Raw genomic sequence first — 13,950 nt, forward strand, 5'->3', positions numbered from 1 at the left:
AAAGATTCCTTCGTCGTCATATAACTGAAAAATTGCTAAGTATGACATTAAACCCCAAGCACTCACAGACTCACTACTCCATTTCTCAATAATATTGTACACAGGCAGGTTTACTGGTGTAAGAGAGAGAGTTAAGTGTATATGGGTATACAACCATCCCCCTTTGGTCATGTCGGCAGATACTTTGTGCATGGTTAGAGCTAACACAAACAAAATCACTATGCCATCATTATTCTTACTTCCAACACAGTTATTCCTACCTTTGGTTTTGTTTGGAGAAAATAGAACAAAAATAAATCTTTCTCACAAATCATATGTAACGTAACAATTTTGTCTACCTGTCGGAACCACCGTTTCACTGGTGTCAGGAAATGAACGTGCAAAGGTACACTGGTTTCTGACATCGTGAACACGGTACACTCCTTCATTGCGAACTTCTGTCACTTAAAAATCTTTCAGAGTTGAGTCCAACACTCGCTGTAGATATTTCAGCAAGCTGAGGTTAAACTGGGTAGTCACTGATCCTCTCTAATCCACACAAGGACTCAGCCCTGTATTATAGCAAAGCATTTCCCGTTCCCTCACTGAAATGGTGTCACAAGTCAGCTGTGCTTAACACTTCTCTAATGTCCTTTTTAATTCAGGTCATCATCATTTCCATTAAATAACCATGCATGTGAAACCTTCTGAGGTACACGTATATGTACTTGGCACATGTCCAAGGAACACAACATATGATTGTTCTCTGTTCACAACATTAAAACTCCTGCAAAGCTCAAAAGCCTCGCACAAATATGCGTTCATTTAACTCTTTATGAAGCATATTTGTCTGCTTTCTCACAGGATTCAATTTGTGCAAAGCAGTAAGAACGGTCTAACATCAGATCCTGGTACGTGTAGCAGTTAAGAAGAGATACTTTTTGGCCGCACATGTAATTTCCCAAGTCTCGCCACACGAGTGCATTTCGCTGTTTCTCCAAATATCACCACTGCACAATTCCGTATTGCTCCTGATCCCTGATACAGTAAAATCAGCGGTTGTCGTGACAACTGTCGTGGTGCGGAATTCAAACTCAAACTGACATGATTACAACCTGCCACAGAACTCTTTTTGTTCTCTCCACTCCTTCAGTTCAAATTGTAACTGTAAATGTGCAGTTTTGTTTGTATTGTCAGGTTACCCACTATTTCTAACAACTGATGAAAAATAAACACACTGACAGATAGAACTTATTGAAATCTTGAAAACTCCTTCATTCCAGCTTGCTACTCTTTGTGTAGTGTGTACGTTGTAGCGTCAAGTTCTGAACTCTTTTGTACAACTCCACGATGAAGAATGAATGTATTCAAACAACTTAACAAAACCTTTGAAAACTCCTTCATATGTTGAAATTTATATGTCAGTCGTCATCCATAGCATGCAGCTAATGGCCTCTTCACAGTATTTTGCGAATAAAAGGCTTCATAAATGCTTTTCTGTATCCTGCTCCCAATTTATAATTCCACCAAGGGTCTCCTCAACATCCTGAACAGGGTAATGAAAACTGTGACAGTGGGTGACAAAACTAAAACCGCAACTCACACAACCTTTTCCACGGGAACAATCCAAAGGTTAACCAAAGGGCAGTCACGCAATGACACCGCATTCCACAGGTTTTGACATTTACAACATCCTTGGGTGCAGCCAATTGATTTTAAGCCAGTTACACAACTGTTAGTTGTTATGTCAGGATACCTCTGGACAAATCTACCAAACTAAACAGTCTGATACAGCCTACAACTAGACAGAGGTAAAGTCCTTTGAAATGGCTGTTAGAGGTGAACCAGTCACTTCGGCTTAAAACACAGACTCTATTGCTTGATACAGAACTCATTCAGGTTTTTTCTTTCTTCTCACCTGTTGGTATTGCGCAATCAGCAGGTAAACTTCCAGGTAGTATACATGTATGTTGGGGGTTATTACAACACGTGAGCTGCTCAACCTTCACCCGAGTTATTAATAGACTTGACTCTAACAATCGTTCCACCTGCCTTCAAGTACATATGTACATCTATGAAAATAACAGGAACCATCAGAATGTACTGCCTATCTGAGAAAAAAAAATTATACTATCTGATCCATTCCATTTCTCTTTCAACTTGGTCTCCACAACACTGCTAACAGGAAAACTTAATGTTTTGGTAAATTCCCAGGTATATCCAAGGTATTACAGCTTCCAAATCCAGCTTTACAGTCACATGCGGACTTTAGCTTCTCAAATTTTCTCTGAGCATTCAGCTTTTTGTGTACAGGACAGCCAATTCTCCTGTGGCATCTTGAAATCAAAAACCAGGAAGAGACTGTTAAAATGCAGAAAGTTCTTCAAGGTTTTTTGCTTTTTACAAAACGTATGTTTGATACATGTTCACTATTCTTCCTTTCCTGTTACAAAAACAAACAACAAATAAACAGTTCTCGCGAAGTCAAGAACACAAATATTCTCCACAAATTCTTGTTGAACCCTCATTTGAAATGTGTAAAATCCATGGCATCCATTCCCACACTATCTGGAGAAGACTTATCTTTGGACAAAACTCTGAAGCAAGAGCTGGTATGATGACAAGAACAAGCTTTCCATGGGCCTATGTGTTCATGGGTCGTCTTCACTGCAACTGCATGTCCAGAGAGGAACAGCTTTCATACAGGTAACCAACTACCCCACACAACTACCCCACACCGTTTTCTGAGTACCCAAGCGGAAAGCTGTGACATGTCAGACTGCTGACAAGTTGTCTGGGTTTCACTTTGTGTGTATATCTACACTCAGAGTACAGTTCACCAATGAGAACAATAAGTGTACCAGTCTCAGCAGTCTGCATGTACTCACTCATACATTGTCACAGACATGCACAAAACCTCTCATTCAGGGGGCAAACATTTACAGATAAGAATAACCACCAATTGAAAATACCAGTAGCACCATTTCACTTGCACTGAACAAGCTTGTTAAACACTAGTTTAATCTCCTTAGAGAAAGTTATTTTAAAGATCTGAGTTTTCCTCCAGTGATCTTAATAATAATATGTCTAGCTAACCCAAGGGGGTGAGGTTTTAGTATGAGTTGATTTTAAACATGGTCGGGTGCTTGTCTGTTATTGTGTCTGCTGAGCATATTTACACAAGTACATGTACATATACATGGTCCAGGGCGCTGTCAGATTGTAATGATAAGCATGCACGGTACAGGGACCCATTAGATGTAACTGGTTTCTTCAATTCCCCTCAGTGTATAAATGTCGTACAAGTTTGAAAAGGAAATTACAGCAAACTAAATGTGGTTTGTGACTATAAACTGTGCGATATAATTATGTCAATTATTCCTCTTCAGACATTAGCAATGGTAGCAGAATGTGTAATAAACAGTACATTAGGAAAACTTTGAATTCTCGATCTTATTTTAGCAATAGAAGTTTCAAGGATGAATATGCACATGTATAGCTTGTTACAGTGTATTTGGCTGGAATTCCTCATAAAAATATACAGACGGGTCATTATAATACCATTGCATTAGCAGGCAAAAAGGAGGGCATGATACAGTGTACAAAGCCATTCACCTGGTGTTCTCAATGGTCACAGGCTGGTCAAGAGCCTAAAGGTCACTCACACGACCGGCTGAAAGTATGTGGCCCGAGGGCAATGCACTTGAAAACTTTTGATCAAACATCAATAGTCATATTTCCATTGTTAACATCTCACAACAGAAGTATAATAAACCTTGTGGCAATAAGCTCTGGTGAATGGCATGTACAAGACCTCGAATTATCTCAACATCTCAGAGAAGAATGCAATTTCAAAACAAAGTGCTTTATACTTGCCTAAATCTGTCCATAACAAATTGCTCTATTCAACAACAACAATCCCAGTTTCAATCATAAAAGCACTCAGGTAGAGTCTGAATTTCCAATTTTTCCAAACACTGGCTCTCAAAAGGCCCGACACAATGAGGGTAAAAGCATAAACACAGCCTCACAACACTAGAGGTATTCAGTGCTTTCCATTAAAATACAAAAAAGGCGTGTGGCAGAGAGGTAAGCTCTATCCACCACTCTTCCTCCGTATTTTTTAACTAAGAAACAAAATGCAGTTTACATGTATACACTTCTCACAACCATAACCACACAATAATAAAAGTAAAATGTGATGCAGGTGATTTTCATGTTATATGCAACTTAAGAACTTTCTGAAAAAAAAAAAAAAAATACCAGGGCATGAAGCAATCTTAAAGTGGCGTCAAAATTTCAATCATTAACTTTGGTATGTTCCTTTCTGCTATTTTAGCTCAAATTTGTTTTACAATAGTTTACTGGAAATTTATTTAGTCAGGCAATATATTGAACTTGTTATGTAAGAAATAACAATTTTACAAAGACTTAAAATTTTGGCTGAAGCCTAAGATGGCTTCATGATCCTGGGCCAGTACATTATGTAGCCAGTACATTACTTAATCATGCAGCTAGTACATTATGTAATCATGCAGCTTACCCGTCTTGACTTGCCTCCACATTCCCCATCTATAAACTTTTTCCTTCGAATGTTCTTCATGGATAAACTATGAGGCATCTTCGTTAACTGATTGAACTGCTGCACAGCCATTGTTAGCGTTGTCAAATCACCTGTAAATAAATGAAAAAACGTCCATGCGTGTTTAACATTGTCCCAATAAACAGCGTAATTACCTGTAATCCCTAAATATCCAGATTTTGAGTTATCTCTTTTGTCCTTTAGATAAGACAAGAAGAACACACACACTTCCATGAAGAAGGGAAGTCACACTAAAGGAAATATCGGGCAGGAAAGAAAGATTTTGCGGAATAAATCTAACAACGTTTTGATGTTTAATTTCCATTTGTTTGTATCTTATTTCCATGATTATGTTTTATAAGGAGAATACAGTAGCACAGGTGTCTCTTAGATATGTGCCTAGCTAAAACTGTTGTTATTTCCTATTTTCTTGAAAAGGTTAAGCTCATCAAAATGACAATGCTAAAAGCGTAACAAATATCATGGTGATCCTTTGTAACAGTGAATAACCTAAAATTTTGTAAAAAAAAAAAAAAAAAAAAAAATAAACGCACCTTTAAATATCCTAAAACATTACTTTTGGTGCTAAAACTTACTTTTTCAGCAGTTTATTATCCTACCTTTCAATAAACCTCTACAATAGCTTTCTAAGAGCAACAGAAGTCCTTGAATTGAGGAAAACGAGTAAAATAATCATGGGCAAAATTTTGGGTCATTTACTGTAAGTTTGATAAAGTATGATAGAGGAAATAGACACCGAATAGACAGCTACTCGTACGTCTACACCCTTATAATATGTCATGTATGTGAGGACTGCTGTCACTGCTTCTTCTGGAGATGCTTGCTTGAGGGCCACAAAAAAAAAACAAAGACATTCTTCAAACACAAAATACAATTACCTTACTTCTTAATGAGCTGGATTAAGATGAAGAAGTTTTTAAGCCCTGCTGTAGCTGACCCCCCAAAAAGCTATACTGCACGTTAACACGAATCCACACTAAAGTGTAGCCGTTAAATGCCTTGTGGAAAGATTTATATCTAAAACCATTTCACTACAAAGCCGATAATGAACACTAGCTTTTAAGCAAGTAAAATCTGTCATGATGAACACAACTGAACTGTATGCCAGTAAATCTTCCTCGGGGGGAACATTATTTGATATTTCCTGATTTTTTACGTCTGATGAAGTATTAATTATCATCATGAAACAAAGCCGGAGGGGTGGAGTGGGGGTACTTTAAACTAAGGCAGGGTTTGAATGTCTTCCCGGATAGAAACACACAGTGGACTGACTGACCTACATGTAAGCATGTAAGCTTATACAAACTACAGTGTATGTGAAAATGTTAAGACGTGGGACCTTGGATACACACAGAACATATTTGTGTGTAAAACAGGTGACTTAATCTAACAAAATTATACTATGTGATGAAAAACTGTTCTATATTCAAAATCAAGGTGTAGATGTACACTACATGTCAATAAAATAACACGAAAAATATAGAATTTGTGATTTACATATTTCATGTTCAAATAACATGTTTATCATGTACAGACATAACAATTAATAGAGGATATTGAACAGTGAAGTTTTAATATCGTAAATATTTTTCGAGTGAGAGGTGAAAATGATAACGTGTTAAGTGAGTTATCATTTCCACCTTTCACAAGAAAAATATTTACGATATTCAACCTTCATTGTTCAATATTCTGTTTAGTATTTATATTTTGACAATATCGTGATTTTGTGAACAAGCTTAAAGCATCATTTTTATCTCAAGGACTTCACGGACTTGTTCATGTAGCTTGCGGTCAAACATTACATCTTGTATCACGTCGCGTCTTATTGTGTGACGTAAGAAATGTTAAAGTTGAAAGAACCTGTATTATGATGTCATTGCACTGAGCTTGGGTTGGAACGCCATAAAACAAAACGTTTCTTTGTGATGTCAAGGCATTGGGGTGCGCAATAACAAAAGTGATATCTAACTCTAGCCAGTGAGATATCACTTATATCAGTGAAAGAAATCCTGACATTTCGCTTTCATATAAATGATACAAAAAGGTCTTAATTCTGTTGAGTTGTATAAAGTGGTATTGTTACAAGCTATAAAATAATGGTTCTCGTTATCTGTAAAGACTGAGAAAAATTATACATTATCAAGGTAATTACTGGTAATCTAATAACCTGAATTCCTGAGAGCACATAACACAGCATGTAGAGTATGTACCCAGTGTACACACGTAAGCTGTCTGAGTACCGACAAAACAATTCATACATACATGTACCTCTGTGGCCAGATGCGAATACAGGAAGTCAGTCATTCTCTTATCTTCCTAACCACACTGACGTTCATGCACATCAGAAATAACAGTGATCTACATTCATGGTGGAGTGTTTGTTCTGCCTGACAAAATCTGACTAAAAGTGCAAATATTTGGGGGATTATTTCTCAAATCACTTAGTGTATAATGTACATGTATGTCTATATGAACACAGGAGAACATGAGGATCGGGGTCAAGTCTGTTGTGTTATATGGACACACAATATACATGTAATTGTCATATATATATATATATATATATACACATATATATATATATGAATGATCTCATCTCACTCCCAACAGTGCGTTCCCAAAGGCTTTTAGTCATAAAACATTTCTTTGTTACTGAAACTTACATTTTGTCAGTAGATTACCTTTCTACCTTCCAAATCTTTCTCAATACAACTAAGGTCAATAGATCTCTCAGAATGAGGTAAAATGTAGGATTTTCTCTTGGATGAAACTTCAGGTAATTCACCTAATACCTGTATACACATTCATGTATATACAGCTCAGAAGGACTCACCCAGATCAGAATTGGTTCTTTCTGTTCTTGGGCGCCGTGGGCGGAGCTGTCGGCTGTCAAGCCCGTCCTCCTCAGCAGAGGTGTCCAGGTTATGCGCCCATCTCACGCTGCAGTCAGACTTGGGGCGCTCATGGTGGCGCCGGGACATTTCTCGCCGTATGACTTGCTGACCCTAGTTAGCAAATGAAAGATGATAGTGTTGGTTTTTATGCATGTATGAAAATATAATTGCATATAAATTATTAATTAAGGAGTTACACCACTGCCAAAACCTCTGCATCTTAAATTAAAAACCAGGGTAAAATGACAAGGTCAACATAGTCACAGTTGGTTCCCTAAATTGTACAAAACTGGCATTGTATAAAAACTTCTGTTGTAAGATTCAGAGCATCCTACAGAAACAAAAAGTTTTTGGTGGCTTCCACTTTTACATGGCATCATTGTTCATGTACAGCCACAAATCAAATGTTACTATGCTTTAATCCAAATGCTGTTAAAGCCATTCTAACATAAGTGTAGGGTCCTGGCAACTGCACGGCGCAGCAGGACTGATTCCACCACCACAAATCAAATGTTACTATGCTTTAATCCAAATGCTGTTAAAGCCATTCTAACATAAGTGTAGGGTCCCGGCAACTGCACGGCGCAGCAGGACTGATTCCATTTTACTGATGTCAACCACATCAGTAAACATCACAGACATTGCCCTACAATCAATTTGTGACGTAAAAATGGCTCAAGGTTCTGCATCACACTATAGCTTACAATAGCTTACACCTGACAGGAGTAAAAAACGAGCCACCTCCCTACTCTGCACCTGTATCCCTTCTCCCTTACTTCACCTGACATCTGCTGGATACAGTGTACTGCAACAAATCACGTTTGTCTAACTGGTACAATGGCTTACACCTGACAGGAGTAAAAAACGAGCCACCTCCCTACTCTGCACCTGTATCCCTTCTCCCTTACTTCACCTGACATCTGCTGGATACAGTGTACTGCAACAAATCACGTTTGTCTAACTGGTACAATGGCTTACACCTGACAGGAGTAAAAAACGAGCCACCTCCCTACTCTGCACCTGTATCCCTTCTCCCTTACTTCACCTGACATCTGCTGGATACAGTGTACTGCAACAAATCACGTTTGTCTAACTGGTACAATAGCTTACACCTGACAGGAGTAAAAAACGAGCCACCTCCCTACTCTGCACCTGTATCCCTACTCCCTTACTTCACCTGACATCTGCTGGATACAGTGTACTACAACAAATCACGTTTGTCTAACTGGTACAATAGCTTACACCTGACAGGAGTAAAAAACGAGCCACCTCCCTACTCTGCACCTGTATCCCTACTCCCTTACTTCACCTGACATCGGCTGGATACAGTGTACTGCAACAAATCACGTTTGTCTAACTGGTCTTTGTATTTATTTATTTATTTTTTTGATTGGTGTTTTACCACATACTCAAGAACATTTCACATAACACACCACAGCAGCCGGGTATTATGGTGGGAGGGTAACCCCACGACCATCTGCAGGTTGCTGAAAAACCTTCCCACGTACAGCCGGAGAGGAAGCCATCATAAGCTGAACTTGAACTCACAGCAACAGCATCAGTGCAAGGCTCCCAAGTCACTGTGCCGTGCTGACGCTCTAATTACTTGGGCCACTACCCCTACTGGTCATTCTATTTATTTATTTATTTATTTGATTAGTGTTTTACGCCGTACTCAAGAATATTTCACTTATACGACGGCGGCCAGCATTATGGTGGGTGGAAACCGGGGACACAGCCCGGGGGAAGCCCACGACCATCCGCAGGTTGCTGAAAGACCTTCCCGCAAACGGCCGGAGAGGAAGCCCCCATTACATCACCCATTACACAAGTAGTGTAACTCCGAAAAACGAAAGCTTCATTTTGACTCAATATTTCAGCATTTTATGATGATACACTTGTGTATTACGTGAAACATATCAGTGGATCTACTGTATTACGTGAAACTTATCAGTGGATCTACTGTATGACATGAAACTTATCAGTGGATCTACTGTATGATGTGAAACTTATCAGTGGATTTACTGTATGATGTGAAACTTATCAGTGGATTTAATGTATGATGTGAAACTTATCAGTGGATCTACTGTATGACGTGAAACTTATCAGTGGATCTACTGTAAGATGTGAAACTTACCAGTGGATCTACTGTATGACGTGAAACTTATCAGTGGATCTACTGTAAGATGTGAAACTTATCAGTGGATTTACTGGATTACGTATAACTTATCAGTGGATCTACTGGATTAGGTGAAACTTATCAGTGGCTCTACTGTATGACGTGAAACATATCAGTGGATCTTCTGCATTGTGTGAAACTTATCAGTGGATTTACTGGATTCTGGTTACTCAGATACACGTTTACATGTTGACAGCGTAGCAAGAAGAAATCTAAAAGCCAACAGAGTTATCCTCTACATCTATTGTAATGTATTGTGTAGATTTACCCCTAAACAGTTATTCAAATTATGAACCTACTTGCATAGTGTAAGACTTAAAAGAGAACTTTGTAAACGCCATTTAAACCCTAACCCTAATTATTCAACCTTTTCTCGTCTGAAAGAGCAACTTTCAGTGCAATTTATGCACATATTTAATTGGAATTTGGAGACAAAAATAATTTTAAGGCTTCACAAAATGTGCAATTTTATCTTTACGTGAATAAACACCTTGCAAACATAGGAAAGCATGGGGGAATTGCAGTAAATGTACAGGTACATGCTGTAGGCATACCCACCTCTACCTGGAGGTCCACAATACACGTATGTACATATCCAACAAGACCATGGAAGACTGTGAAAGTAGTATAAACATTCTGCCCAGACGTTCCTTGCACCTTCAGCTAATCCAATACCACACCTGTCTGACTTTAATCCATGTAAGTATAATACCTACATGTACACTACAGTTTGGTAAACAGCAGACCACCACAGAAGATTTGTGTTTCACAAAGGTAAGTTATACCTGGCACATCACTCAGGCTTAGGAATAAAGTGGATAAGATTTACAGCTGTCATATGACTGGTCAAGCATGTCCACTCTAATATAATACCTCCCCCCTCCCCCTCCCAACTTCCTTGGTCACTACCCTAATTGTACAGTCTGAGGGTGAACATCAGTGTAAACTATATTAGCAAGCCCCCCTCCCCCCCTCTCCCAGCAAACACCTGGCTTAGAAGCCTGGTCTTACCCATCTTATTACACACCCTCTCTCTTCAAACATGCACACTGTACTTCATCACAAATTTCCTCTATCATTAGTAATCTCAATATGAGGAAATCCTGTCAAGGCAATCTTTGAACATTTCTTTGCTGGACGTAACCTGACCCAATCAAAATAGATGAGGTACCCGTATCTCGCTAAAAGAATTTTTTTTTTCTCCAATTAATAAACAAAGCCACGTTAAAGAAATTAATATTTGATGAAAAAACAACTTTCTTCTGGAATCTAAATGAAAGGATAGCACTTTTCTGAGGTCAGTAAACTTACTCACAACAAACACATTCTTAACGATGGCCCTTCATTATACATTTAAGTACTTCCTTCTATACCTATTACCCAGCCTAATCTTCATTAATCTTCTTTTAGAACATTGTACATTAATTATATCTCTTCCTAATACCTCCTTTTTTTGTGAAAATCGTTCTCTGATGCATACTGAAGGCTGTCAAAACACTACGGTTCACTTGCTCTAGATCTGACAGGAAAAAAGTCTACGTTAACTGAGCAGTAAGGGTCCCACCAGTAGAAGCCTACCTGGATTTCCCAGCCAGAGATGAAGGGAGATAACCATGTATGGCATTTTGATTTTAGTCAAATGATGTACCACCCACACTCCTTGATGCCTACTTCCAAACAATATTTTGCTAAAATATTTGCCAACAGCATTTCAACAGTATACGTGTATCATCCACAAATGTCATGAGCTTACTTGTTGGGACAAACCTGACAGCGAGTTTGTTACGGGCCACATATCCGGGGAACCCGTAAAATTGATCACCGTCATCAAAGTGACATATTCTTGAGTATGATCCAAAACAAAAATTAATCCTGCGTAAATTCATACTTAGAAGGATATCTCACAAAAAGCTGATGTCCTTCCATGTACATGTAGGTCTGTTGTTCAGGGAATGGTTCATGTTACTGAATGACAGGAAGTCAAATGTGTGAATCACTGTGCAACCGAACAATGCCAGACTTGAGGACGAGCTACACACAAGGTCCAAACTTATGTTATATGTTTTCTGAACACACGTACACCGATAATTGTGACATACTAAAGGAAAGAACAAACTGGTTCATAGCTGTCTTGATACAGGCGGGAAGAAATTTTACGAGTTCTCAGTTGAACAGAGAGACAGAACAACTTATCATAGAACTGCTTTTCAAACTTAATAATACATGATAATCACTAAAACATTTATCTGAAATACAGATTATAGTATCCAACTTGCCTTGAGTGACTCGTTGCTGGAGTGAGTGCTGGAATCGTTCTGAATGCCACTGTCGTTGCTGTTGCTAGAGGTAACATCCCTGTGTAGGAAATGATTCCGTAGTGGATCCATGGGTACACATTCCCCACTAGAGGGCGGTTTGTCACTATCTGAGTATTCCTCCGTGTGGGACTGGTCCGTAAAATGCACTGAAAAAGAGCTGCTCCGAGAGTAAGGCTTTTGCCGAGAGGGCAGAGGTGGGCATGGCGTTGGACTGTGAATAGGTGACGCGTTTAAGGACTGAATACTGATGCTGTCGTTTTCATTGTCATTGTCGTCATCTGAGCACATGAACGTATTGTATTTTACAGGAATCTGGTCCACAAGCGACGCGCGCTTTTCACCTCGGAAACCAGTCAATTCACCAGCTGTTAAACTGCGCCTGAGGCGTCGGCTTGATGCGTAAGGAGATCCAGGTACTGATTCGATGTCGCTGTCTCGCTGGAACTTCGCTAACGGTGCTTGTTCCACATTGTTTTGATCATTATGGACACTTTCGTTGTCTTTCTGAGTTTCAGCAAGTTTTATGAGATCTTTACTTCCACGTCGCAGAATGGATTTCAATGCTGGGAACTTGAAAAATGATTGGTCCTTGGACCCGCTGGTGTTTCCCACGTCTTTCCTGTCTTTGTCACGATCGTTGAACGATCGATGTCGCCTAAGCATACGCTTGATTATACCAGGGCTTTTGGCTTCTCTCGTTTTCTCGAAACTTCGGTCACTGCTTCCTGAGCTCGTGAACACCTCATCATCGTAACTGCTCTGCTCTTCCCAAATGGGGGAGGAAACATGCGAAGCAGCTGAAACCGCCAATGGAATGGCTTTCTTTTGAGCAGCGTAAAAGCTGGGATTGCGCTGCAATCTGGGACACTCTGCCATAAGGCTTGTCTGACAACGACCAATTGTATGATATTTCAGGGCCTCTTGATCGTCATCTATGTATTCCTCTGGACAATTAAACGGGATGTCTACCATGCTCTGTTGCCGTGGCAACACAATATGATGGACGGGCCCTGTGAAAGGTGACCATGGATCCTCGCCTGGAGAGAGGAGAGCCGTTGCCATGGCATTCTGGTACGAAGATGGCCGTGCCGGAGTGAAGAAGCCTTCATTTTGTGAAGCGGCGTTCAAATTTCGCCTTTTTTGCACGCTCGATGAATCAGGCGACCATTCAGGGGTTGCAAAAGGGGTGTGACCCATGTCAGGTTCGCACAAGTCATCGTCATCATCGTCGCCCTCATTCGCATTAACAATGATTCTCGGAGAACGAGATCCTAACCCATTCACATAAGCTTCGTTGTCTTGCGTAAAGTCCGCAGTTGGCAAACTAGCACTTCTACGTAACCGTGTTCGAGGAGATTCAAATCCTGGTTCAGCACGACTGGCTGATGGGGTGTAAAATGGTGAACTGGAGTTCTCGCTGGTTGCGATCAAGGTCGTATCATTTTCATCTTCTTCACCTTGGTCAAATGACAGCTCTGCCAGTGCCTGAAAAGATAAAACACAAAACATGTAGATTTCATTTACATGTAAGTATCTTAAATATACATACTTTATATTAATTATCTACTCAAATTAACAAAACACACCTGGCTCGTGGAAGCTGCTTTTAAATGCAATGCAGCAAGATTACAAACCTCAGCAAGGTACAAGACATGACTTGTACATTTCTAAAGAATGTGAAATGCACTTCTAAGAAAATATATGCACAGTCAAAACAAACAGTCAACCCAGTAGTAAAGCATGACAAAAATCAATCTAGCACTACACATTAATCTGTATCAACCTGAAATTTCCCTGCATGTGTCAGCAAGTACATATACATAGCCACGAGAACACGAATGTAAAGGGAGATAACCCACGCCATGCTGTGTTCCACACTAGACTGTAGCTGAAGAACAGATCAATGGAATTAATGTGAGCAGAAATATCTGTATATGTGAATTAAATGTTTAATGTCCACTTTTAGACTAAAACATT

At 39.4% G+C, this 13,950-nt stretch overlaps 1 protein-coding gene across 1 annotated transcript in view; it reads right to left on the bottom strand.

Moving 5' to 3' along the window:
• LOC135479839 (uncharacterized) overlaps nt 1–13,950 on the bottom strand; it is a 100,965-nt gene that overhangs the window by 11,869 nt on the left and 75,146 nt on the right. The window contains 3 exon segments of the mRNA XM_064759743.1: nt 4,523–4,653; nt 7,416–7,587; nt 11,932–13,458. Of these exon segments, the coding sequence (XP_064615813.1) occupies nt 4,523–4,653; nt 7,416–7,587; nt 11,932–13,458 (1,830 nt within the window).

The sequence above is a fragment of the Liolophura sinensis genome, chromosome 12, assembly GCF_032854445.1.
Source record: "Liolophura sinensis isolate JHLJ2023 chromosome 12, CUHK_Ljap_v2, whole genome shotgun sequence".
In the NCBI taxonomy this organism is placed as follows: domain Eukaryota; kingdom Metazoa; phylum Mollusca; class Polyplacophora; order Chitonida; family Chitonidae; genus Liolophura; species Liolophura sinensis.